General features: G+C 33.7%; 3 protein-coding genes and 1 long non-coding RNA gene across 9 annotated transcripts; 3 read left to right on the forward strand and 1 right to left on the reverse strand.

Annotated features, from left to right (window-relative positions):
• Positions 1-2: 2 nt before the first annotated feature.
• LOC111289650 (uncharacterized) lies at positions 3-1,714 on the reverse strand. Its single transcript, XM_022880879.2, has 4 exons — positions 1,582-1,714; positions 1,272-1,476; positions 1,096-1,146; positions 3-787 (listed from the first exon to the last, which is right to left on the reverse strand). The coding sequence occupies exons 2-4, from the start codon at positions 1,383-1,385 to the stop codon at positions 152-154; spliced, it is 801 nt and encodes a 266-aa protein (XP_022736614.2). The 5' UTR covers positions 1,386-1,476; positions 1,582-1,714; the 3' UTR covers positions 3-151.
• A 7,755-nt stretch (positions 1,715-9,469) lies between these two features.
• Positions 9,470-10,235, forward strand: LOC149516013 (uncharacterized). The gene is made up of 2 exons (XR_016346260.1): positions 9,470-9,675; positions 9,979-10,235. It is a non-coding gene; the product is annotated as an uncharacterized LOC149516013 (long non-coding RNA).
• A 3,058-nt stretch (positions 10,236-13,293) lies between these two features.
• Positions 13,294-17,836, forward strand: TRE1 (trehalase 1). Of its 6 annotated transcripts, none has more exons than XM_089767839.1 (12): positions 13,311-13,453; positions 13,544-14,405; positions 14,713-14,832; positions 15,155-15,270; positions 15,424-15,524; positions 15,620-15,729; positions 16,015-16,087; positions 16,170-16,337; positions 16,429-16,516; positions 17,001-17,136; positions 17,291-17,504; positions 17,656-17,836. In XM_089767839.1, the coding sequence occupies exons 2-12, from the start codon at positions 13,777-13,779 to the stop codon at positions 17,740-17,742; spliced, it is 1,842 nt and encodes a 613-aa protein (XP_089623965.1). In that variant the 5' UTR covers positions 13,311-13,453; positions 13,544-13,776; the 3' UTR covers positions 17,743-17,836. The 6 variants fall into 6 exon arrangements, 5 of the variants coding, with proteins under 5 accessions (XP_089623966.1, XP_089623965.1, XP_022735939.2 ...); XM_022880204.2 differs by having other exon boundaries at positions 13,317-13,453; positions 17,037-17,136; XM_089767840.1 differs by having other exon boundaries at positions 13,294-14,405; positions 17,037-17,136.
• A 5,947-nt stretch (positions 17,837-23,783) lies between these two features.
• On the forward strand, positions 23,784-26,361 carry LOC111290710 (short-chain dehydrogenase TIC 32 A, chloroplastic-like). The gene is made up of 8 exons (XM_022882144.2): positions 23,784-24,244; positions 24,327-24,558; positions 24,782-24,861; positions 24,950-25,106; positions 25,300-25,381; positions 25,537-25,624; positions 25,734-25,780; positions 25,897-26,361. The coding sequence occupies exons 1-8, from the start codon at positions 24,121-24,123 to the stop codon at positions 26,107-26,109; spliced, it is 1,023 nt and encodes a 340-aa protein (XP_022737879.2). The 5' UTR covers positions 23,784-24,120; the 3' UTR covers positions 26,110-26,361.
• The last annotated feature ends 262 nt before the right edge of the window (positions 26,362-26,623 follow it).

Consider the following 26,623-nt stretch of genomic DNA (forward strand, 5'->3'; position numbering starts at 1 on the left):
AAAAAAACATTTTTTTTCCAAATATATCAAAACTGAAAGTCATTTATTATCATCAAAAATTTTTTCAAATATGTCAAAAGCTAAAAAATTCAAAAGATAGATTGTCCTATACATTCTGCCACAGGTCCAGTCCAGCAACAACGAGAGAGTATCAAACGAACAGACCAGAGCCAAGAGGCTTGCCCTGAAAAAAATTTGCGTCAGGAAGACACCCCTGGAGCATCTCAGAACTCTGCTTTTCTGCAATGCAATTATGTTTCTTCTCCAAGGCATATAGTTCGGCCTTTAATTTCAACATTCTCTCTTCCATGCTCTTTAGCTCCTGCTTGTTCCGTGAGCCGAAGTATGTGCGAGCAATTTTCTTTAAGTGCTCAATGGCAAAGCTCCCTTTGAAGCCAATGCTCAAACAACTATTGATTGCATCTTTCCATAAAATCATTTTTTCCAGGTCGATCTCTTCAAGTCTCAGTTCATTCATCTCTCTGATCACAGAGCAAAACAGAATGTAGGAATCTCTGATTACAGGAATACTCTGATTGCTCTCTGCAGTGATATCTCTGTAGGCCTTCTTTAGGGTCTCATGGACAGGAACAAGAGAAGGTGGTAAATTCAGTCTCCCACTTTTTTCCAATTCTTCTGTTAATCCTTTGAAGTCTGGAAAGTGCACTCTACTCTTCTCATTGTCATCAAGTTTCTCAACAAAATCTTGAACAAACTCATCACTGTACTGTTTATCAGTATGAGAACTCTCTGACCCATGATTAAAAGACTCAAGCATTGCCTGAATCTGAAACGTTGGGAGGGAGTGAGAGAAGAATCACAATTGTATAAGAATAACACTCAAGAAAGTGTTAAGAGTAAAACATAGTTAAATGAACACGTATCAAGTCATTAATAGAGTTTAAAATAAATAATCCAATTGCTGTGTCTCTTCAATAAAACGAAAAAGCAATGAGAGAGATGTAGAACAGTAAGTAAACAAGGATGAATAATTTCATATGATAAATCTCCCTTTTACAAGGGGAAAGATAATTTAAGAAAAGCAAGGACTATTACATTATTTAGAAAAGTAATACAATGTGAGATAAATTTTACCTTGAATTGCCATTGAGAAATACAATTTCCTCTCTCTGCTTCCTCTGTTTCCTACCAAATACAAATTCAGAAGAAAAAAAAAAGGGGAATTAGGGATGCTATTGGATATATGAGAGTTTATTCAGCTAACAATATTTCTACCAAAGCAATAGACAGATAAATCATAGAAGCAATACATATTGACCAACAATGTTGTCTAATTCTTGTATCTTTCTTGCCAGATACGGCTCGATATCTGTCAACCTTTTGCTCTCCTCTGCTAACTGGAAAACAATGTTTTTTACTGCCATGAATTTGACCTGCAATTCGCCCAACACAGGAGCTATTTCCTGGGACTTGGCCTCCACGTTCCGAAGTCTCTTCAACTCCAACTTTATTTATCTGCAAGATGGAAAGCAAACCAGAATGAATTAAAGATATAATTAAAATCCTGGAAAACCAAAATTCATAATGATATGGTAATATTAAGCACATAGTTTTATGTACGTTATGCTCTCGCCTGCGTCGTCGATCACGCTCGTTCTTTGCACTTCTTTGAGCCGGACTTAGAGGACGTCTTCGAACCATAGCGTCGTGATTCAGTAGCTTCTTGGTTTGGTTTTGAACCTCTAAATTTTCTGTCTGAGAGCCGCTGCCTGCAATTGAAATTTAGATTCAAAAGACGATTTTCAGGGCAAGCGACTCTACTTGTTTGATAATCCGAAGACTCTCCAGTTTTTTTCTTTTTTTTTTTTTTTCTCAGTTTTAAGACGGGCGAGGGTCGTTGACTAGTTACCTGAGCCAAGGTAATATCTCTTGTTATATGAGCAAAAGCTTGCAGAATCTAAAACTGCTCTTGCAGGACTACGAAAGTTATCAGTAAATTACAATTAGATGGTAAATGTGAGGTAGCCAAACTTCAATAATTGGGTAGCGCGCGCGCGCTCAGCTTATCCTCAAGTGTTCTACAACTCATTTTTTCTACAAAATTTTCTCTTTCAAATAGGTTAGCTGTTTATGACTTTGACATTTCTTTTTTTTTTCCCTTAAAAATTTGTCGTTCGTGCCCTCGCGCGACTCTGATTTCTATGTTGCGCCCGTTCATACAATATTATAGTAATATACTTTTCTACTGTTTGAGTGTGATAGTGATATATATTATATTACACTATACACTAAAATTGAATATAGATTTACTGTTAATTCTTTAGTAAAGATAAATAATATAAATTTTTACAATTATTCTTAATAAGTGATATTAAACAGATTTAAAATTTAAAAGCCATTACCTACAATCTCTTCATTTATTATTAAAATATAATTTTTTTATAAAAAAGTAATTTAGATGAAAATATAACCCCCTTATCCATTAAATTGTGTGATATAATAGGATATCTACTAATTTAATTTGATTATATTTGAATATATATAAAAAAAATTTTACACTACTAGAGTTTTTTTTTTTTTTGTCAATTTTGAAGGCATATATCACAAATTTTGATGATTGATTTATGATTTTGATTTTAGAAAATATAATGATTAAAATAAAATTTAAAAAATCTTGAGCCAACTATTATAATAATCACAAATTCAAAATCATAAATAACCAATAAAATATTCATTGCATGTCAATAATTTTGCGCGATCATTCTTGCTTATATATTTATATATGTTTAAGAGGGAATACATCACAGTGTATGTATGTTAGGCATTGCAAATATAATTAGTAAATAAAGATTGATATAATAAGTAGAAATCAACCAAAGCTTTTAGGCGTTTTTTTAGGTTTAAAAGCTATACAAACTTTCCCCCTATTAATGTAAGTTAACAGGTAACAAGGGGTAATTTAATCCTTTTAATTGAGCTAACGTGTTAAGTTAACCTAAATTCACGAGTCCACGTTAGCTCGGTCACCTTGGTAATTTACATGTTGCACTTCTAAGATGCTCACTTATTACATCTTCAGTGGATAGTCAACTCCTAGCTTAGCTCAAGTTTACCAAGTCATTTCTAACCCTTAAGGCTAACCTCAAGCAGCCTAGGTTACTCCAAATCTCCTATTTCACAAGTATAAATAATATTATTCAAGTACTTTTTAGGCATTTTGCTTTTATCATTTTCTTTTTATCTCATTTTCTGTTTTATTTTTAAGCTGACCACTAACTTAAACATCGAAGCACAAACACTAAAACCATCGCCAGCCTTTGTTATTAATCGTTCTTTTTCTCTTGTGATTTCAAGATTTTACCTTTCTAAGACAGCTCAACACAAACATGTGGTGCGCCAAGTAGGGGAATTCTTTATATAGCTAAGCTAAAGATGCCACATAGAAAAAGAGCCACTAGGAAAAGAGAAATGGTTGTTGCTACAATAGATACTTTATTAGACATTCTATTTTATTTGGGGATTTTTTTAAATTCATTGAGCTTTGAATTTTAATTTGATTGTGCAATTGAGCTTTAATTGGAAAAGTAAATTTTGGTCCCAAAGATTAAGCCTTAAATTTTTTTTAGTTTAATTTTTGTTTTTTTTTAGTCAAAAGAGTCAAAATTAATTGGAAAAAAAATGGGATTTTGCATAAAAATCTTGGATTCAATTCAACTCTTGGATTCTATCTTAGATTTTAACTCTAATGGTTGAATAATTTTAGAAAAACTTGAGACTCAATCTATTGAAAAATGGAAGATTACATAAAAAATAAAATTCGGAGAAAAATCGTAGATTTGATTGAATTAATTTCTTACAAATCAAAAGAGATTCAATCCCTACAACAATTTCCTTCAAGATCAAATAGAGATCATTGAAAAGAAAAAAAATTTAGGCAAAGTTTTAAATCAACAAGGAAAAAGCATTCAAGCAAAAAAAATTTGTAAGAAGATCCAGTTGGAGTTTTTGGAATGAAGGTTAAGATTTATAATAAAAAGTATCAGTTTTTAAAAGAGGAAAAATTGTTGGAACCCATTGAGGTAATGTTTGTTTTTTTTTTTTTTTTGTGATTTTTGCATTACTATTATAATATTTAATTGCTTACTCTTACTTTTATATTTATTGCATGATATTTATTTTTTCATGAATTTGCATGACTAATATTATCTTTGCATAATAATTTATTTGTCTAATATATTTATTTGCATGATTGGTATATTTATTTGTGTGATTTATTAATATATTTACGTGATTACTAATATATTTATTTGTATAATTATATTCAATTTGATTGCATGATTATTAATATATTTATTTACATGATTACATATTTAATTCTATGTTTACTTGCATGATTTTATGTATTGTTAGTTGCATGATTATATATTTAATTGCATATTTATTTTCATGTTTATATATATTTATTTGCATGATTATATATTTAATTACATTTTATTTGCATGATTTACATTGTTAATTGCATGATTATTAATTTATTTATATGTGTGATTATATGATTATTAGTATATTTATTTGCATAGTTATTTATTTATTATTATTATTATTGCATGATTTTATATTTATTGCATGATTAATATTATATTTAAATGATATTTAATTGCATGTTTCTATATTTATTGTGTGCATAATTGCATGATTATACATAATTATTAATATATTTGTATGATTATATTTGATTTCATAATTATATATTTGCATGAATGGTTATTAATCTATTTGCATGGTATTTTATATTATTGCATGATAATATATTTACATGATTGTTTTTTTTTTTTGCATATTTACATGATTGTTATTCTTGCATGATAATTAATATACTTGCATGACATTCTTACATGAATATTTTAGTATGATTTAGGCATGATATTATTACATGATATTTGGTATGATTTATAGTATTATATTGGCATGATAATTTTTGCATGGTATGATTTAATATTTATTGCATGATTGCTTGATTCATCTATATTTTTATAGAATTTTTGTATCATCATATTTTGTAAATAAATAAAAAGATTGAAATTAATTTTAATTTGCATGATAAAATTTTCTGTGATAAGACTTAATTTAAATAACATATAATTAATTTGGTACCAAATTTGGGCGTAAATGGGTGCTAATACCTTCCCTACACATAACTACCTCCCGAACCTTAGTTTTGATAATATAGACCAGAACCTATTCTTTTTAGAGACCTTTAGTTTATACTTAGGATAACCTTAAAAATAATAGATTCATATAGGTGATCGATTATACCTAGGTAAAAAATATTTGTGACGACTCTGTGATTTTTGTGTCTAATAGGTTAGTTTCCTAATCTAGACATTATGACACCTTGCTTAGGCAACCCAACCCAAATCAGCTTGCAGTGGTAGGTCCCATCATAGAGCAATTCCAAGCTTTGACCCAATAACTTCAATCTCTGAAAAAAATTATCCAAAGCCTTACCCCACCTCAGAATTCAAAAACACTTAACCCGACCACTCTAAAAAATCCATATGTCTAACAATTACTAAGTTACAATGACACTATAGCTTATGAACATCAGATGATGAGCAAAAAACAACATCAATGACCCACTACCCTACACATACCTCAACACAAGCCATTACCCCAAAATCTAAGGAAGCTACCTTAAAACCCTAACCGAACAAAGACTTTAAAGCTCAGATGGAGGCCATAAAGAAAAAGTTAAAGAATAAAGCCTTCTCCTTCGATGACAATTAAGATTCTTTGAAACCTTTCCCTTCACTATAAATATTGACCAAGCCATGACTCCAAAAAAAGATACTAACCTTAGAGACCTATGATGATACATCTACTTTTGATCATTTGAAACTTTATTAAACTAACATGATAATGCAAGGAGATGATGAAGCCTTGATGTGCAAAAGACAAGTTGCTACATTGAAGGGGGCCACTCGATTATGGTATTGCAATTTGAAACCGAGGTTGATCACAACCTTCAAATGTCTCAGTCATTCTTTCCTTTCTAGGTTCGTTAGTAGCTGACAAACTAAGAAAACTACATTAAGCCTAATGTCTTAATAGCTGACAAACTAAGAAAACTACATTAAGCCTAATGTCGATCTACTTAGGCCAAAATGAATCCCTGAAAGAGTATGTTAAGTATTTTAACACAAAGGTTTTTCATATTAAAAACTTAGAGCAAGCTGCTACAGTCACCTCTTTAACCAATGGATTAAGTGACAAAGAATACCATTTCAAGCTTATTTTCTCCCTAGAGCCACCAAAAACTTTGGTCAATGTTTAACTCATCATCGAAAAGTACATCAACGTCGAAGCTATAATAAAAAGTAACCAAGGTGAGAGAGGCACATCATTTCTTCTCGATTCATAAAAAGGAAAAAAAATCTACGATCCCCCTAAAAAAAAACAATGGGGTATTTAAGACTAAAAGCCCAAGTCGATGACATGATAATTACGCTATACTTAATACTTTATGAAAGAAGATTCTGATACATATTGAAAGAGACCTTGAGCTCAGATGGCCAAAGCCATTGAGGTAAAACATTAAAAGAGATTCGGCCAAAAGATTTGCTTTTCACAGAGACTACGACCACAACACTGAGGATTGATCAACCTAAAGAATGAGATTGAGAATCTAATTAGAATAGGTTGATTGGACATGTTTATGAATTGAAAAAAAAAAATAGAAGAGAGAAGATTTCAAAAGAAATGATAAAAAAGAAATGATATGAAGGAATTAAGAAAACATATGAAGAGAAAGAAACCGATGTGGTAATAATAAAAAAACCAAGCAGCAAAAAGATGAAAAGAATAATATGGACAACAAGCCTATCATAGGCATAATAAATATGATCACTAAAGAGACTTCAACATCAACCAAAAAGAAATTTGATCAGAGGATAGTAATGGCCATTAGATCATCGACAAAGAAACAAAAAAGATGAAAGAACAAGCTAATCTATTTTACTTTGAAAGATTTGGAAATGATCCAATTCATTCATAATGATGCTATTGTAATCTAAGCCATAGTCTACAATCATATGGTAAGAAAGATCTTATTTGATAGTGAGAGTTTGATCAATATCTTGTATTATGCCATAATGCTAAAGATGGGTATAACTAAGAAAATGTTAAAGCCATTCATCACCACTCTGATCAATTTTAGAAATGAATAGGTGCCAATCAATATAACTATCTAAGTACCAATCTCATTGGATATGAGCTGAAGAATGTCACCTCAGTCATTGAATTTATGTTGGTGGATGTCTTTTCTACCTATAATATCATATTAGGCTGACCCAACCAGTCTATTATAAGAACCATCAGCTCAACTCCTCATCTAAAGATCAAGTTTTTGACATTTAGTCCAAAAGATTAGAGGAAAAAAGTGTACGACGCAATAATGTTATATGACTATGATGAAAGGTAAGACTAGAAAATAGACTGATAGTTTAGCCAAAGTCAAAAAGTCTCAAACAATGATAAGGTCGACATCAACGTCAAAAAAGTTAGAAATGCAAGGAAAAACAACCAAGGTAAAAAATAGAAAGAAACTTAGAAAAGGAAAGAAACATGCTCCTAAAAGCCGCATTAAGCTTTTAAGCTTGATATTTGTAGATACTTTTGAAAGAAATTTTTAAAAATTTATTAAAGCCACACATTGAGACCAGTGTACACATACATGTCAACTAAATCGAATTCTTAAACTAGTCACATGAAATATAAAAATTATATTTTGATCAACTTATCTTTCTATGATATGTTATTTTACTAAAAAGTCAACTAACAATCTCGACCTAACTGAATCAAAGGAAATCATTGATCAAAGGCCTAAAATCGATATCAACCAACTAGAACTAGCAAAAGACCTCATCTTCGTGTCTTTATGCAAAAATAATGATGATAAATGCATGCAAATTAAGGTTAAGCTTGACTATAAAAAGTAAATAATTTAACTTTTAAAAAATAATGTCGACCTGTTTACATGGGCTCCATCCAACATGCTTAGGACAGATCTCACGATAATGGTCATCAAGCTACACACTGATCCAAACATAAGATCAATTTGGTAAAGGAATAAGACTTTTACCTTAAAAGATAAAAAGCAATAGAGGAGAAGGTCAGCAAATTGTTGAAGGCAAGCTTTATTAGGGAAGTGTATTGCCCTGAATGGATTACCAACATCAACATGGTAAAAAAGCACAATGAGAAATGGAGAATGTGCATAGACTTCACTAATCTTAACAAAACATGCTTAAAAGATAACTTTTCTCTGCCTAACATAAATCGGATGGTGGATGATAGTCTCAAACATGGCTTACTCAGCTTTATTGACGCCAACTTAGATTATAATCAAATCAAAATATTGAAAAAAATGAGGAAAAGATAACATTTGTGATAAAAAAAAAGGGCCTGTACTATGACAAAGTAATACCCTTTAGCTTAAAAAATGCAAAGGTGACCCATCAAAAGTTAATCAACAAAATATTTAAAAATCAAACCAATTGCAATGTCAAAACATACGTTAATGACATGATTCTCAAAAGCAAGAACTCGACCAAGCACTTGAAAGATCTGAAAAAAACCTTCAATACGATCAAAAAGTACAACATGAAACTCAATCCAAACAAATAAGCCTTCGGTGTCACATTGGGCAAATTCTTCGACTAAATGATAAGTCATAAGATATGACAAATCTCGACAACCTAATCTATTGAAATAAGCTTGCAACAATCAATCAATCAAAATTCAAAACCCAAAATATAATATTGCTGGAAAGCACAATGACCGATATTTGACGTTAAGTGACAGGCATGACGTCCCTCATCGCAAGAGTATTTGTGACCCTTAAACAATCAGCAGCCGCATGCCTGCAGGTTGCTTTCCCTGTGGTTCGAGCCCATACAGTTAGTAACCTGCCAAAATTTTCCAAACATTGTAAATGTGTTATGCATGAAGACTGTCAATTTATCGACTCCATCCACTCAGTAATCACCATCCATGAAAAAGCAACACTTTCGATTTCAATGTTTTTATTTTAGCTTAGTCTGTTAGCCCAAAATGATTTTGATTGGGTTTTTTCTGAACTATATGTGTATGAAATCTGGACTTTCCTAACATGCAGTTCGTTAGCCCAATCCATTGGGCTTGAGCAGGACGAGGATCTGGGCTGAAAAGCCCGCTTCAAAAACTATTAATCCAATCAATCTTTCATTTGTTGGAAATCAAATCGATTTCAGAGCAAGAACAGAGAATGGATAACAGCGACAGTAACTCCCCGACCCCGAGCTTGATTTCTCGCGAGAAGCTGGAAGAGGTCGCAAGCTGGGTCAGCGCCTCCGTGGTCTCCGCCTTTTTCTCATCCCTAGAGCGCTTCGCCTGCGTTAACGTAGCCACTACCGACCCTGACGATGACGACAATCCCGACGAGGCCAAGGGCCGCCCGCTCACCTACTCCTGAAAGTCGTCTTCGACTCGCTAAAAGTTCGGTACTTGCCCCAACACGTATTTTCTATTTCTCTTGATTTAAGGGTTTCTGTATACAAAAAATAAATAAATAAATGATCTAATGTTGTTGTTTATCTTGTTTTCTTTTAAGTCAAGAGTCAAAACCCTAAATCGAAAACAACGGACCTTGATTTTATTCCTGAATTTGATATTTAGGTATGGTAATGACTGTCATATTGTTATTAGTTGAAGGAATTACTGATTTGAACTCTTTTTATATAACTTTTTGGATTATTGAATTTAAAATCTTTGAGTCTATGCAATGAATTAATATTATGATGGATGGGGATTGGTTTCTTCAGTCTTTGAAATCATTCTGGAAGTGTATGTGCATTTGCTAAGGAGAGAGTCTGCTGTTTCTTTTTACGCTGTTTCCTTAGGATATGTTTGTAGAATTGTATTGATAGCCCATGCCCGGAATTCTTTTCTCGGCTTGACAGCAAATTTATGATGGTGCAGCTCCTGGATTCAGCTCATCGATGGTTTGGCCTTGATTTGGATTCGACCTCATTGCTTAACTTTGGCACAGTAGGCTTCTGCTGCTGTTCTTTGGTAGTAATCAATAGAGATCTATTAAGGGCCTTTATAAATATATGGATTTTGTGCTTCTATTTGCATGATTATTAGTCTTAACTTTTCTAACTAAGATGATCTCTCTGTCTTTGCTCTTTATTGGCTTTTCACTAATAAAAAGGAAAATGGAAAATGAGGATCAAGGCAACTTCTAACTAGGCAAATATTGAGCAATAGGTTCTGCCTATCTTCAAATGGAACTATATTTCCCACTAAATTAGGTGTCTAGTGGCCCTTAAGATTGTTCAACTTTGAGATCATTTCAAATTCTTTCATGGTTTACAAGGGAGCTTTACATTCCCTCCTTGTGCTTGCATGTCCTTGTATGACAAAACACACACACACTGAGTAAATGCAACTGTTATTAGCCTTAGGAACTATGTAGAAACTGAGGAACCCATTATACATTTACCAATACTTCATACTCTGTGCTAATTTGTTAATGTTCTCAACCTAAGTTGTTATCAGTATACTTGCTCTTAGGTCTTTATTCCTCAGTCACCTAACTTTCTGAATGCACGTGTACTCTGAAATTGATATTTACTCAAGAAAATGTATGTTGGTATTGCAATGGCTTAGTCCTACTTTCTTCTTCAGACTTTACAATCTTATATTCACTTGTTGAGGAAAATATACCTAACAAGTCAAGATTACATAGATGCAGGTAACTATGCTTGGCATAAAGAAGCCTTTATTTTGCTGAGTAAGAAAAAAGAGAAAATGGAAAGAGATAAGAGTGTATTTCCATTGCCTTCTTTGGCATTTCTAGCAAGTGAACCTCTCTATATAGCCCATGGTTCTAGTTTTTTACAAGTAGTGCCACAATGTTGTTGTAATCTAATGCCTAAAATAACATCTAAAATGAATGTTTAACTTTACCGATGATTTTTGTCTTTGTGGTCCTTCCAACAAAGCAGCATGAATACACAACGGCGAATTATGTACAGCCTTGCTCTCCTTCCCTTCAAAATCTTACTCTTTGGTACCTGAACTCCGGCCTGCTTTTGTGGAGACATTTCCATCAAAACTTTGTTCTAGTTTTGCTTTTGCTGGAACACCTTATGCCTTGTTTATCTGATTATATAATAAGTTTCCTCCTTTAGGAATCTCTTCTACAGCAGTTACTAGAGTTTATTTCAGTTTTCTTTGAAATCAGTAAATAATTGGTGAAAGCAGGAGCTGCTAAGACCTCAGGACTTGACTGTGCTTTTGGCACTTAAGTACTTGAATATTGGTTTGTCATCCGAACTTCCAGGTTATTTGTCTCCTGATCCAACCAGGGTAGTGCACTTTTTCCAGGATTTATTGCCAAAAAGACAAATGGAGCAGATAACGTTCTAGATAATTAAATAATTGGAATTAAGGATTACTTTATCCCTTGTCCTCTTTCCTCAGCTAGTAGATTTTAGGTACTTTTACACTCTAAGCTCTGCTGCTGTTTGTCTGTCACTCTTTCTAAGGTTTCTCTGGGCTATGATTGCCTTTTCATATTAAATTTTAAATATGAATGGCCTCTTCTTGGTCTTGAATTATTATATTTTACGTCGTCTTTTTTGTGCAATTAAACAAAATATCCCATTCCTGACAATTTCCCTTGTAATATGGTTGAGAATGGATCTTCTTTTTCTAGAGTCTTCTGAGACGTGGTTGTGATTGTGGGGAGTAATGCATAATATATGTTAGGCTGTCCTCATCAACACGAATTCGAAGGTAACTTTAATGAGAATTTATGAGATTTCGGAGCCTACAAGTCTTCATTTTTAGCATATTAATTGGGCCTTGTGTGTACCTTTGTACCCCTCCAACAGTTTCACGTTGTTAAGAGCCCAAACCCACAGGAGGAAAGTAGAAATGAAAGGCCCCAACTGAACCTCAACCTTGAAAAAGAACCGAAACCGTAATCAAAAGTAGTGCCTGGAGTGGACTATAGGCACTACTAGTCCAGGCACAAACCTCGTCTTCGAGAAGCTCACTGTTTATAAACAGCCCGGGTTTATCTTTCTGGGTGTTCATTTCATTACAATATTTAGGGTTAGTGTTGTGGGTTTTCTAGTTCTTGTTGGTTTAAGGAGAATCTCTCTTACAAGGGCTCCCGTGATGAGTATAAAATGTTGCAAGTCGTTCCAATTTCTGAAAGCTTCACCAAACTGGAGCTTCATTGTGGAACTAAACTCGCTCTGAGGAGCATCCACCTCTCTCTGTCTCTCAACGCTACTTTGTTCAGCTTCTTCGTATTTTTCTTTTGGGAGAGAATTATTGGATGAGAACGTGACATTTTTTGTCCGAGTTTATGATGGGGTTTAGCATCGTTGTTTTTTTTTTTTTCATTTGGTCATGAAAGATCATGAAATGGGTGATTTAAAGGGATTGAATCAATCATATTCGATTCTTCGATCTAACGAATAAATAGCTCTTTGAAAGACATAAAAATTTTGATTTCTAATCAATTTTTTTTTCTCTTCACATGGATTATAAGTGTTCTTTTTGCCCAAGAAAACCGATTGAAGCAATCGGTGCAATTGACTATGTTAATGCCTAAACAATAACAATGAAATTTTTAACAGTGAATCAAAGCAAGCTTTGATTTCCCTTGTTTAGAATTGATGCTGTTGTCTCTTAAACTATAAAATGGTAAAAATTTAGAAAGAGAATTTACTTTAATAAAATAATTCGGAGGCGAAGACTTCGAATGCCCGACCAACTTTTTTTGACTTGGGAGGTAGCATTGGACATAAACTATGATGTTGTTTCATCTACCTTTAAAACCCACATCCGATAACAGTTTCCTTACCATACACCTCCGTCAGTTCGCCAAACTGACTTTGGCTTTATGGATTTTCTAGTGCCTATGATTGCCGAGAAAGGATTTTCGCGTCGATTTGGGTTTTTTTTTTTTTTTTTTAAATGTAGATATGCACGTAGGCGTACATGCAATATCGAAGTGATAACTTTTTTATATTTTAATAATCATGAATAAAATTAACAAATTCGAAATATTTTTAAAAAATTATAAACGTAAAAACTTAAATTTAAATTATAAAAATGAAAAATAAAATTAAAATATTATACAAAATCACGGATGTGTAATATAATTTCCAGACTATAGTGTAATCTAATATTTGTTCGATTTAATGCGTAAAATCTGCAACGATTTTATAATGTTGTATAAGACGGGGCTACCATGTTTTAAAGGAGCGTTATGGTATTTATAGACTATATATAAATGTAGTGACTCAGTTTCGCACAAATAAATGTAGAAAAAGCATAGAACCCAACATGTGAAAAAGAAAGCATCAAGTAGACCTTTTAAGATTTTTTTAAATCCATACACAGGAGAGAATAATGTAAACTCGGCGACCGGGTATTTTTCTATTTCCTTTCTTCCATTATTCAATAAATATATTCCTTCAATTGTCCTTTCCTTTTGATTTTATCTATGCCATCTCCAAAGTTCCAAATAGAAAAAGGTTCACTCCGATTGGATGAATGTGCAATTGGATTCCTCCACTTGCCTCGTTATGTCAAGTCAATATTAATGTCTTCCATGTTCGATTGTCCACATTCATAGTCCTTAAACGTCAAGCCGACCAAAAATTGTGATCGCCGTCGTTTTTCATCGTCCTCGCCTTAAAATTCAACACTCATTCATCATGTCTCATTCAATCTTCTCCACTTCTGGTTATTATGGCCTTGTTTCATCGCCATACCAACCGTGAAAAGCAGTTTCTTTTTCTCTCTTCTGTTTTCTTTCTTTTATTGTCGCTGGCCCCAATGGCTGCCAATCAGTCACTTTCAGCTCCCCTGTCATGTAGTAAAGATCCACCAGAGCCTGTAATTCCCACAACCCCTTTAGTTAGTTTCCTTGAACGTGTTCAAAAAACTGCTCTGCAAACTTATGGGAACTCAAATTTTGACCCTAAAACCTATGTGGACTTGTCGTTAAAGTTTAATCTTTCAACCACTGTAGAGGCATTTGATAAACTTCCCAAGACTGCAAATGGGTCAGTGCCTGTCAAAGATTTGGATGGGTTTATAGGAAAGTACTTTAAAGGTGCAGGGGAGGATGTTGTCTATGCTGAACCAGTGGATTTTGTACCTGAGCCTCATGGCTTTTTGCCCAAGGTGGAGAATCCGGAGGTGAGAGGTTGGGCATTGGAGGTGCATGCTTTGTGGAAGAATTTGAGTAGGAAAGTTTCAAGCTCGGTTCATCATCACCCTGAATTGCATACTCTGCTTCCTTTGCCAGGGCCTGTTATGATTCCTGGTTCACGTTTCAGGGAGGTTTATTATTGGGATTCTTACTGGGTTATCAGGTTAGTTTTTTATTTCCTTACCTTTCAGCTTCATCATAATGTTTTTGTTGCATTAAGGTTTTGAAGGTTCAATAGTTCATTTTTAAGATCATTTCAGAATCAAGAAATATGATTCTGTGCAGTAGTTGAGGTTGAACCATCTGATTTGGGCTAATGGTATAATGCTGGTCTTATTGTATTTGCGAAGTTGCTCCATGTGGCTTCACAGATGCCGGAATGATTAAGGAAACAACATATCTAAGTTTAATGGTTCTTACTTCTTATTATTATCATCCTAGTGGGGATTAATGTTAATATGCTTGTGCAGAGGCCTGCTGGCAAGCAAAATGTACGAGACAGCAAAAGCAATCGTGACTAATCTCATTTCCTTGCTAGATACATATGGTCATGTCCTTAATGGTGCGAGAGCCTATTATACCAACCGAAGGTAATACTTTCATTTATTTTAGCATTGTTTAGGGAGCTTATAAGTTTTAAATCTGTGATGAAAAATGTATAAATTTTCTTTTAACTCTACAATTCTGCTTTTGAGAAATTATAGCTTTGAAGTAATGCTTTCATTTGTTTTAGCAATGTTTAGGGAGCTTATATCTGTATTGACAAATGTATAAATTGGCTTTTAACTCCGCAATTCTGCTTTTGAGGAGTTATATAAACTTCATATTGGCAAATTACCATGTACCAAACTTTACTGTCTTAATTGCTCTTAGTTTCACAGCTATTTACAATCTTTGAGGTACTTTTAACAGCCAGCCTCCCCTCCTGAGTGCAATGGTCTATGAGATATACAATCGAACTGGTGATGTGGAATTCGTGAGGAAGTCTCTCCCTCCATTGCTTAAAGAATATCAATTTTGGAACTCAGGTATAATGAGTCATCTTTACTTGGATGAGCAATTTCTTGATTTTGTTCCAACTTTTCCTTGATGGAATGGAAGAGTTATGCTTGAACTTCCTCCTGTACTTCAATCTCTCTTAACTTTATCTTTTCTGATTTTTACATTCTATGATGTTCTAGAAATACATGCGGTGATTATCTGTGATGCTAAGCAGCGTAATCACTCTTTAAATCGGTATTATGCAATGTGGAACAAACCCAGGCCTGAATCAACAACTATTGTTTGTTCTTCTCTCCAACTTGCTTACCTTGCTAATATTTTCATGCTATACGTTGGAGGATTTTTTGTCTTTAACTTGCTTGCTCTATCTACCAGGACGAAAGATTTGCTTCGAAGTTCTTGAATGTTTCTGAGAAACAGCAATTTTATCGAGAGCTGGCTTCAACTGCTGAATCTGGATGGGATTTCAGCACAAGATGGATGATGTAATACTCAGTAGGCGTTGTTACTCAGTCTAACAATACAATTATACGTGATGATAATATTCTTATCAGTCAGTTAACTGAAGAACTATGATTAGTCAATAAAACAAATAGAAATTTTGTTTATATCCATCCTAATGCCTTTCCAACATTATGGAGTTTGTACAATCATACTAATCTGGCTATGCCTCTAATAGCTGGGTTTAGCTAGGGCAATCTGTCATTTTTGACATTTGAGATTTTACTAATAAAATAAATGAAATCTTATGGTTAATTCTCTTGTTGCAGGAATTCTTCTGAATTTACTTCTTTGTCCACAACAACAATCTTACCAGTTGATTTAAATATATTCATACTGAGAGTATGTTAGAACTTCTCTTAAGAAGTCCTGAGATCAGTACTCCATGGACTTAATGACAAAAGCTGTTCATTTCTTGATATAGATGGAACTTGACATTGCCTTCTTGGCAAAAATTGTTGGAGAGAATACCATCGCTGAGGATTTCCTGAGAGCTTCTCAGACAAGACAGAAGGCATTCAACTCTGTTTTTTGGAATGAAAATATGGGACAATGGTTGGATTATTGGCTCAATAATGGTGCTGATTGCGAGGTCATTTCCAAGTGCCATAGTTTGTATGGTTATACCAAACAGTTATAACATTCTTTAAGTTTAAAGTTTTGTCATTTTGATGCTCCATCAGGAACCCCAAACTTGGGAAGCTAAGAACCAGAACCGGAACGTGTTTGCTTCAAACTTTGTTCCCTTGTGGATTGATTTGTTCAACTCAGGTTTGTAACTGCTGAATCCTGACTTGCCATTTTGAGGATTGGTGCAGGAAATGCTTAAGTAAATGACTGGCTGTTCAAGCCCAGCTTGATCATACTTTGTTAGAGTCTATGCTTGGACTTCTAGATCTCAAATTTGAAAGCTAGTAGTCCTGGGTAATTCAGAACAGTCCTTCCAAACTCAAAGAACTATAGGTCCGTGGTAAGGAATGGTATAGGATGTCCACGTTTAGAGACTATAAGCCCATTAGATTAGCAATTTTTTCTATGCTGCCCTTGACTCTGCTGTTTATCATAAATCGTTCATAGAAACTGACTGTTTGAAAACTTGCTCTGGCAACCAACATTGGGAGCAATGGGTAGTGAGTATGGTAAAAGCGACATAGAAGCATCAAAGCTGCTTGGGTGGATATTATCTTATATGTTGACTTTTTATAATTCAATTATCAATATAAAAAAAAATTATCTTTTGCTTCATAAATGGAAGACAGCTTAGAATCTTTTGATATGTCTGCACGTGAAGATACTCCCCTGGTGGAAAAGGTTACGAGAAGTCTTCAAAGTTCAGGCCTGCTTTGTGCTGCTGGAATTGCAACCTCTTTGACAAATTCAGGACAACAATGGTTAGTAAATCTTTTCACTCAACTTGATATATATTACTTTTTTTAAGATCAATAGCCATTCGGCACATTAGTCTATTGATCACGGCGTAAGTTGTGCATTTCCTTTTTCTTTGCATAGCATTAATGTTCCAAAGGGAAAATGAAATGCGCACAGGGACTTCCCAAATGGTTGGGCTCCACTTCAGCACATGATAGTTGAAGGCTTGTCAAAATCTGGATCAACGGAAGCAAGAACAGTAGCAAAAGACATTGCTGAAAGGTGGATCAGAACCAACTATGTTGCCTACAAGAAGACAGGAGCAATGCATGAGAAATATAATGTGGAAAAGTGTGGTGAATATGGTGGTGGTGGCGAATACATACCCCAGGTAGGACTACATATCATTTGTTAGACTTTAACGTAATGAAAGAAATTTTGGCTTTGCACAAACTAATTGCTACATAAAAAGGGCATCCCGAGTTTTTTTTTTTTTTTTTTTTAACGCTGACTCAAGTCTTTTTGGTCATGTTGCAATGAAGACTGGTTTTGGTTGGTCCAATGGAGTAGTGTTGGCATTCTTGGAGGAATTTGGGTGGCCTAAAGACAAAAAGATAGACTGCAACTGAGCGACGAAATGTGTTCGTGAACATGAATAACAATAACAGATGTATTTTATGATTTCAAAAGTATAAAATAAAGCATTGGGATTGTTTTTGGCCATTGTTGTGATTTTATAATGTGCTTCATCAATTTGAGTCTCTTCATTTGCAGTGAATGTGTGCCTGCCAACCTGCTCTTTTGGTAAATATAACTGAATTGAGTTGAGCACTAAAAATGGGATTTCTATATATTTCAAACTCGAAAACTTTATCACTGAAGAAAAAAAATGTGATGGACTTTTATCGACCATACATGTGAAGAAAACAAGCCCTAAGGCCTCGTTGGCTGCAGGTATTTGACAAAGGCTTTGTTGTCTGAAAGTTGAGGGACTTTGAAGGAGGGTATAGGTCCTATTATCTTACATATCTACTCATCTAAGATCAACTAGTCATTGTTATGAAGGGAAGGGCCTATTGGATTGCTCAAGGTAGGTGTCGGGTGCCTAGCCATGTCTGCTTATTTGTATCATTAAATATGAAAATTATGCTGCGCCTAACACAGTCAGTTGTATCATTTAATATTGAAAATTGGGTGAGTGTAGAATCTCATTGGCACCACCCTTGTCACCTAACAGTGGTTTTTCTTGTTTCCTGACTTTGCCACCCACATCTGATGCAAGAATGATGTGCCATTATTTTGTTTCTAGAACGTATATAGAATGAAGACATCAATCATGCATGTGCTCGTCTCAATTAGCATCCTTAGTTACAATTTTAGTACTTGTTTAAATCAGTTGTTGGTCATCTATTCCTCTGCCGTGTGCTAGCAGTGTGAAGAAGCAGAGCAATATCGTGCTTAAGATGATTAATAAAAGGTCTTCGGCTTTCATTGCCGTTGTCGTAGGAGTCAGTAATTTCGGACTAATTTTCAGGACACCCCAGAAATTTGGCTTTTTTATCATAACACTACAAAAAACTGAAAAAGCTTTGATGATAATAACTCAATAATGTTCCAAAGCTGGTGGAGTTAGTTGCCTAATAATACTTTAAATAAGTTTGTGCCAACATTTTTAACTAATGAACTGACAAATTGCATAGTTAATTGGATTACAAGGATTGGACATTTGCCTGTCATACTCTCTCCAATATGTGGATGCATTACAACAGGAAAAGATTTGAGGGCAATTAAGCAGTGGGTGGTGGTGGGTCATTGATGGACTCTTCTTTCATTTTTCCTAGCTATTGATACCATAGATCCTCTTATGATAGAATAGTCTAATCCAAATGCGCTGTTTCAACAGAATATCTTGTTTGTTTTCTCTCGAAATCAGAGGGAAAAAGAAAGATGAAAGGATCCATTAGGTACCTATTGGATTATTTTCAAGTTGTGATGCTGTTTGAGTTAGGCATATCATACAGTAACGTTTCACACGAAGGGCAAGATTTTTTTTTTTTGGTACAAAAAGGCCACTGTGTAAAAAAAGGAGAAGGCTACGTAAGAATAAAGGAAAAATTACAGATACCAAAATTCTGAACTTCAGATTTGTTAGATACCATTTTTTAAAGATGATTACATGAATTCAAAACAAAAACTTATTCTAACAGGATTAAGGGCAATTCAAAAGTAACTTGTTCTTACATAGTTCCTCTTATTAGAGAGAGAGAATAAAAAAAGAAAAAAAGTAGGATGGAGCTTCATCTATATTTGATATTCTAATAGTTTAATCAACATTCCTTTACACTTCTTTTCCCTTCTTTTGAGTTCCATTTGATGGAATGCATTTTTTTAATTCTCAAAAATAATGTGAAGTTTACAAATTACAACAACCTTGTCTATTAAGATATCCATTAGCAAAATTTTATACTAACATTTTATATTCTAGCATACAAATCGAGGAGGTGGAGAGATGATTAGTCTCATAAATCCAAAACTAATTATATAAAACTAAAATTTTAAAACCCTAAACCCTAATTTTAAGTGGTGGAGGGGACCCTGCAAGATTCTAGGCTCCAAAAGAAAAGAATGGCAATCATTGAAGAATGGTAGTATTCAATGACACAATTCATATGTGATTTTGAGATATATATAGAAAATGGCGCGTAATGTAGATTGGGAAATGAGTGAGCGGGAAGCAATGACCAAATCTCCAATCTTGTGCATCAGGAGACAAGTTCCACTTCCAAGCTGCCTCATTAGTCAAACAGAGTTGGCTAATTAAACAACCTAAACCAGAGGGAGAAAGAGAAGATGTTTTTATAGGCTATAAAAAAATAATTAAGAAAACCATAAACAAAATCCAAGGTCTGATCCTACTGATCACTGTATCCATTTGAACCAGACTAGTCCAAATGAAATCAACTTTTTGGCCGAATGGTTGATCTGGGGAAGTCCTATTTTTCAGATTATGAACTTTTAATTTCATTTGTATTGAGCAAATTTTCTGCATGGGCCCCTAGGCAAGACATTAGTGCATGTGAAAATGTAATTTTGCATGTTCCTTTGGCAAATGCTGAACCAAACATGGATTATGATACACACTAAGAAATCATTTCTTCTGGTCTGATCAGCTACAAATGCAAATCCATGTTAGTAAAAAGTAAGGTTGAAAACTGAAAGTGGATCAGTCTGTAAGAATAAAGGCTTTCTTCTTTTATCTGCCAGTAATTTTATATTAACAGAAACAATAACACAAAAGATAACTGACAAAAGAGCCACTGAAGAAGGATATTCATATATAAAACAACACTTTTTTGCGCTGCTTTGAGCTTCTCTTTGGCAACTAAAAAGACAAGACAACAAAGTAGAGGAGCAAGAGTGAGATTAAAATTGCATTGATAAATTAAATTATTGCTACCTGTGGGGGCTGGCTGATGCAGATGGAAGTCTGGAACTTGCACAGGTTAGCAAGGATTCTGAGGTCGATGTAACGGCATCTATGGTTGGGTGTCAAATATCTTTGACCCCCATCTCATGTGCTAGCTGCTTTGGACATATAATTCATTGGCCTCAAAGTTGTACTCTATGCTGGCCTGTCACTCATAGAGAGTTTATTATTCACTAATGACATGGTTTTCATTGGCACATTTCTACTTAGAAATTGACCAGTCATTTTTGCCTTGCTTCAACTGTGATTTTGCAACAAAGCAATTCAGTTTTTCTCATAAAACCAAGTTTTTATATTGGATTCTTCAAATAACTTTCAAAAGATTTTACATTAATCTATTCAATTTTTTTTTTTTTATCACAACCCCTCTTCAAAAATTTTCCTGTATCATCAAATAACGGCAAAGAATGACATTTTTAGTAAAAGTTGGAATGGCTTTCAAAATCTTTTTTACTGATAAATTCAAAAACGCGTACATCGACTTCAAAGACAATGGACCATACAATATATTGGCCAATACAAGTCTGTGACACAAGTTAGTGGAAAGTAGAGCACAAAGGCAGCTGTTGTCCATCTGCTTTCGTTTAGGCCACACCTATCCACACCCAGCATTGTTTGTAAACTTGATAAGGAATTTGAACTGGCCATAATTCCTGCCCATTTCTTTCAATATGATTAATTCTGATTATCTTTCCCCAACTTTCCAACTCTAACTTTTTGCTCCAATAGAATTCAGAATCATCTAGTCTAGAAGATAAAAGATTTGTCACTCTGACACATCTTTGCTTAAAGAATTCACGGCCTGCATCATTATTTCAACACAAATCCCTTCAAGGCAAAAACAAATACTATTAAACTCAAGCCAGCCAGAATGTGATCCGAGTGCTAGGTGAAAATGGGATTTGACAAGTTGGATATTCCCCCCTTTTTTTAATCATGACCATTATTTCAAAAGATAAAAATATAAATTATGTTTAAACTAATATCTTGTTCCCATTAAAGAATATATGAATCTTATAGCCCTCCTAACCCTCCCCCCAAGATCAGGAAACAATATGCAGAAGTGGCATTAATTGGTGTTTACTGGGAGAAGCTATGGTGATCATAGCAAACTTTGAGTTAGAAAAAAAAATAATAAAAAAAAAGGAATTTGCAGTTGTGGAGATGGGAATATGATGTCACACTCAATCAAGGTCCCTCGCATGGGGCACGGAGCCTTGAACAAGTGCTCCAAAAAGCTGAGTTTTCGTGACTTTCTTTTTCCTTCTGTAAATTAATCTTTAAGGTGGCATAGTCTCTACCCCACCTTTAATTTTTTTTCTTCTCAAAAACTATGACAGATTACAACTGCAAACGTGCCTTAAGAAATCATTTACTCTTTTGCTTTATTATAAGCTTAGTTGCATTATGTAGGGACGATGAAGATTACAACCATATCTCTTTGTATTTAATGTGAGTACATACATATACTACTAATTAAATTCATGACTGAAAAGTGATATCTTTGTTAATTGATTAAAGATGCAATAATTAATTTATAATCTTCAGAAAAGCTACTTCATATAAGAGCCAAAAAAAAAACCCACAATCCCACATGTGAGTGCATGAGTAAGATGTGGCATACATTCATAGATTGAGGAGTTTATTATTAAGAAATTAGTAATGAAAGGATTTGAGTTGGTTGCTATGTATTAATTATTGCAATTAATTAAACAAAAGAAAAAGATTGAAATTCTCAAAAAAAAAAAAAAAAGGATTGGAATCACTATGTAATTTAATCAATTTATTATATGTAGCTTTTAACTTGTTTTTTTATATATTTTTTATAATTAAAACATAATAAAACGTCTTTGTTATTAATCATATGATATAAAAACATGATAAAAATCTTAATGAAGTTTAATCATATACCCAATATTTCATATGTTCATCTCTTTATTATTTATAGGATTTTGCCAACGAACCACTTGTTAATAAGTTAAAATTAATATCATTTATAGTAATATTTTTATAATAAATATGATATTTCCTAATTAATATTATGAATTTTAATATAAAAAAATATATTATTTAATATAATAATTTTAAAAATAGTTTTAAAGCACTCTTTAGCATAATTTTTATTTATATTTGCCATTAATAATTAGAACAAACAAATTAATTTTACTATTATTAGTATATTTAGTGAATAAATCGTAATAATGAATTTGAAGTTAAGCTTCCGCAACAAGCAAAGAAAAGGAAGGAGGAAAATGAATGGGAAATTTTTGGAACGGAAAAATGATTGACCAAAAGGGTTTTACATCCCGAGGAGATGCTAGATTCAAGGCCGTAGAATTGACCGATCGCACAATTTAGGAACCTTCACGTGCGATAGACTTTGACGATTCTTACCTATTTAAATAATCGCCGACTCGTTTCCAACCAACCAACGGTTCACAGTTCACACTTGCGCAACACGAACCAACACTTGACTAGCTTACCGATTCATTTCCCAAATTTTGACTTTGAAGAAACCTCCTCCGCTATCAACACAAAAATGGGGGGGGGGGGGGGGGGGGGGGTATAATTTACTTTAGTTTATCAACACATATATTTAGGGGGAAAAATCCTCCAATCTTTTCAAACCCTAACGTAAAATTGCACATTTTTTGTCTTGTTGAATGGCTATTAATTATTTTTTGGGATAAAATTAATTGAATTTATTTTTTATACATTGATAATAAAAAATTTTAATTTTAAGAATGAATTTAACAGATTGTCCCATATTTTAATTTTTTAATTTAATTTATTTATAATATTTTAAAAAATATTTATCATTATGTTAATTCAAAACTTCATTGAAAGTGAATATGATAATTTCTCGAATTAATTATTATAGTTAATACATATGGCTAATCAAATTTAAGTTGTAAAATTAAAGCAAAGGACACAATACATCACTGTTGTGTCACTATTCAAGTCAAACCTCATTGTTTCTGACCATGTGATATGTAGTACTAATGCTAAATGCTCATCATTTCCAAGGCCTAAAATTCTCCTACAAATGCCGATGAATTCTCGATCTTTCCAACCAATTAGAGCAATCAGTTTTCTAAATTAGACCCCACTTTAAATAATAATAATAATAATAATAATAATAAAACCAAACAACATTAAATTCTAATGATGCATAATTTAATTATCTTTAATCAGTCAAATGACAAACATATAATCCATTCTCTCTCTCTCGCTCTCTTCACCACCAAGCTCCGTTATAAAATCTGATCCCACCTTCTCCTTCGTACTCGAACAGATTAGCTTTTACCTCTCCCTACCTTTAATTTTTCTTTTCTGATATTTTCTTTCTGTGTCTGAATAAATGCAAAATCTGTCAAAAGCAAACAAAGCCGTTTATCGATGTACTTCTTACTCTCTGTTACTGCCATTGCTTAATTATTGAACGTACTTTTGTGTGCTCTTCAGCCAACTTTAAGCTCTAAAAAATTGATTACATCGAAAAGGAAATAAAAAAGTAGAAATGCTAGAAACTGTGAAGTACCTGATCGGCTCAACAGGAGCCAGCGGTTTTGGCTCTAAGTCTACCGCTGAGCAAGTTACTGAGACTTGCCCTGATCTCGGCTCCATTACCGCCATCATCACAGGTAATGAAACGACGATGTCACGTGGCAAACTTTCTTTCCTTTTCTTTTTTTGGGTGGTTTTGATTGTGAGATGTTGAAACAGGTGCGACATCGGGGATCGGAGCTGAGACGGCTAGAGTGTTGGCTAAGCGAGGAGCTAGGTTGGTGCTTCCAGCTCGGAACCTTAAAGCTGCTGAGGATGCTAAGGCTATGATTTTATCAGAGTTCCCTGACTCGGAGATCATTGTCATGGCTCTTGATCTTAGTTCTCTCATTTCTGTACGAAATTTTGTGTCGGAGTTCGAGTCACTTGACTTGCCTCTCAATCTCCTCATGTAAACTCCTTGGCCCCTATTTTCCTTAACTTCTACTTTAAAAAAAAAACGCTCTATGTTGGTTTGCTTAGAAACCAAAGAAGATAAAGAAAGAAGGCAAATTTTCAGTCAGAACATGACTATATAAACTAAAGTATGTTGTTTGAAACTTCAGCTTGAATGAAACAACAAACCTTTTTCTTTATCGAACTAACTAAAAGCAAGCTTTTTTGGTTAATATTAGAAACAACGCCGGCAAGTTTGCGCATGAACATGCAATATCCGAGGATGGAATGGAGATGACATTTGCCACTAATTATCTTGGTAAGCGCAATTATGTAAATAGTTTGATATTAGTAGTATTTGTTTTATACCAAATATAGCTCAACACTTTATGTGATAAATGTTTTAGGTCATTTTTTGTTGACGAAACTGTTGCTAAACAAGATGATCAAAACGGCAAAACAGACCGGCGTTCAAGTAAGAATCGTGAATGTGTCGTCAAGTATTCACTGCTGGTTTTCTGGCGATATGATCCGGTATCTAGGCCAGATATCGAGAAGCAAAAGGTGAGAACTGATAACCGAGAAACGAGAAGGGAAAGGAAAGAATCGGAGGAACAGTGATGAATTGACTGGATCAGATAACGAGAACATAATATAGTAGGAGTAAATGATTGTTAAGAAGATTGAGTTTTCGATTTGACATTTCTGTCGATTTTTAATTAATGGATTTGTTTTTTGTCTGGGTGTCTGTCTCCAGTCAATACGATGCGACACGTGCTTATGCTCTCTCGAAGCTCGCTAATGTTTTGCATACCAAGGAGCTTGCTCAGAGACTGAAGGTGAATCCATCGTTTTATATTTTCAGTTTAATTTTTAAGACCCTTTCCCAGAAAAGCGAAATTTTGTTGTTTTCTTTATCATTTTTTTTTGACAAATTGTTTGCCTTATTAATCTTTTGTTTTTTGGGGTGTTAATTATTTTCTCAATAATGCAGCAAGTGGACGCCAACGTGACGGTGAACTGTGTTCATCCAGGGATTGTTAGAACCCGTCTCACCAGGGAACGTGAAGGCTTGATCACAGGTATAAGAAAATAGTACTACCATTCGTCGAATTAACATTGGGGTTTATGATTTCAATTAACACTGATCACTTGATAAAAATATAATATTTTAGTTACTTAAACTTGCAGATCTGGCTTTCCTTTTAGCTTCCAAGCTCCTGAAGACAATCCCTCAGGTAATTAATCACCCAATATCCACTCTAAGCAAGCTATGAATTGACTATATATTGATGAAGTGAAATTTTTTTTTTTTTTTTTTTTTATGGAATAATGGGCTTTCTTGATGTTGCAGGCAGCTGCTACGACTTGTTACGTTGCAACGCATCCAAGGTTAGTAAATATAAGTGGGAAATACTTTGCAGACTGCAACGAAGCATGGACGTCGAAACTGGGGTCTAATTCGAACGAAGCTGCAAGGCTATGGGCTGCCTCTGAAATCATGGTTTCCAGACACGCTGAAGCAGTTTTTGATCCGGTTAATGTCTTTGATTATCACGATATGTAGGAAAATGAAGAGAAAAAAAATAGAAATAGACATAGAAAAAGAAATTAATTAAGTCATCTAATCGGAAGAGGAATGGTGATAGGCATATATAGTATGTATACATCAGTTAAAGACAATTAGATATACAAGGCTTATGTACCTATAATTATAGGTATGTTGGTTTCCTAGGTGGTACCCCCTTTCAATTCTTTGTTCTCTTAAATTATTAAAATATATATATATATATATATATATATGATGTTTATTATTTTATATTAAGTTTTTTATTTATAAAATTGATGTTTCATATATTTTAATGTTAAATATCATGAAAAATAATTTTAAAATATAAAAAATAAAAGTGTAAAGTGTTAAAAAAAAGTCATAATTTTAAGGAATGCAAAAAGATATAAACGAAGAAAATGAAAGTTTACATAGTGAAAAAATAATAGAGTTTTGTATTAAAACAGTTAGTAATGTCCATGTCACATAGCATTCAATTAATCAAGATGGTGATTAAGTAATTATTACTTTA

This window comes from Durio zibethinus, chromosome 11 (assembly GCF_047325235.1).
Source record: "Durio zibethinus cultivar Kanyao isolate XHJ-2024 chromosome 11, ASM4732523v1, whole genome shotgun sequence".
NCBI lineage: Eukaryota > Viridiplantae > Streptophyta > Magnoliopsida > Malvales > Malvaceae > Durio > Durio zibethinus.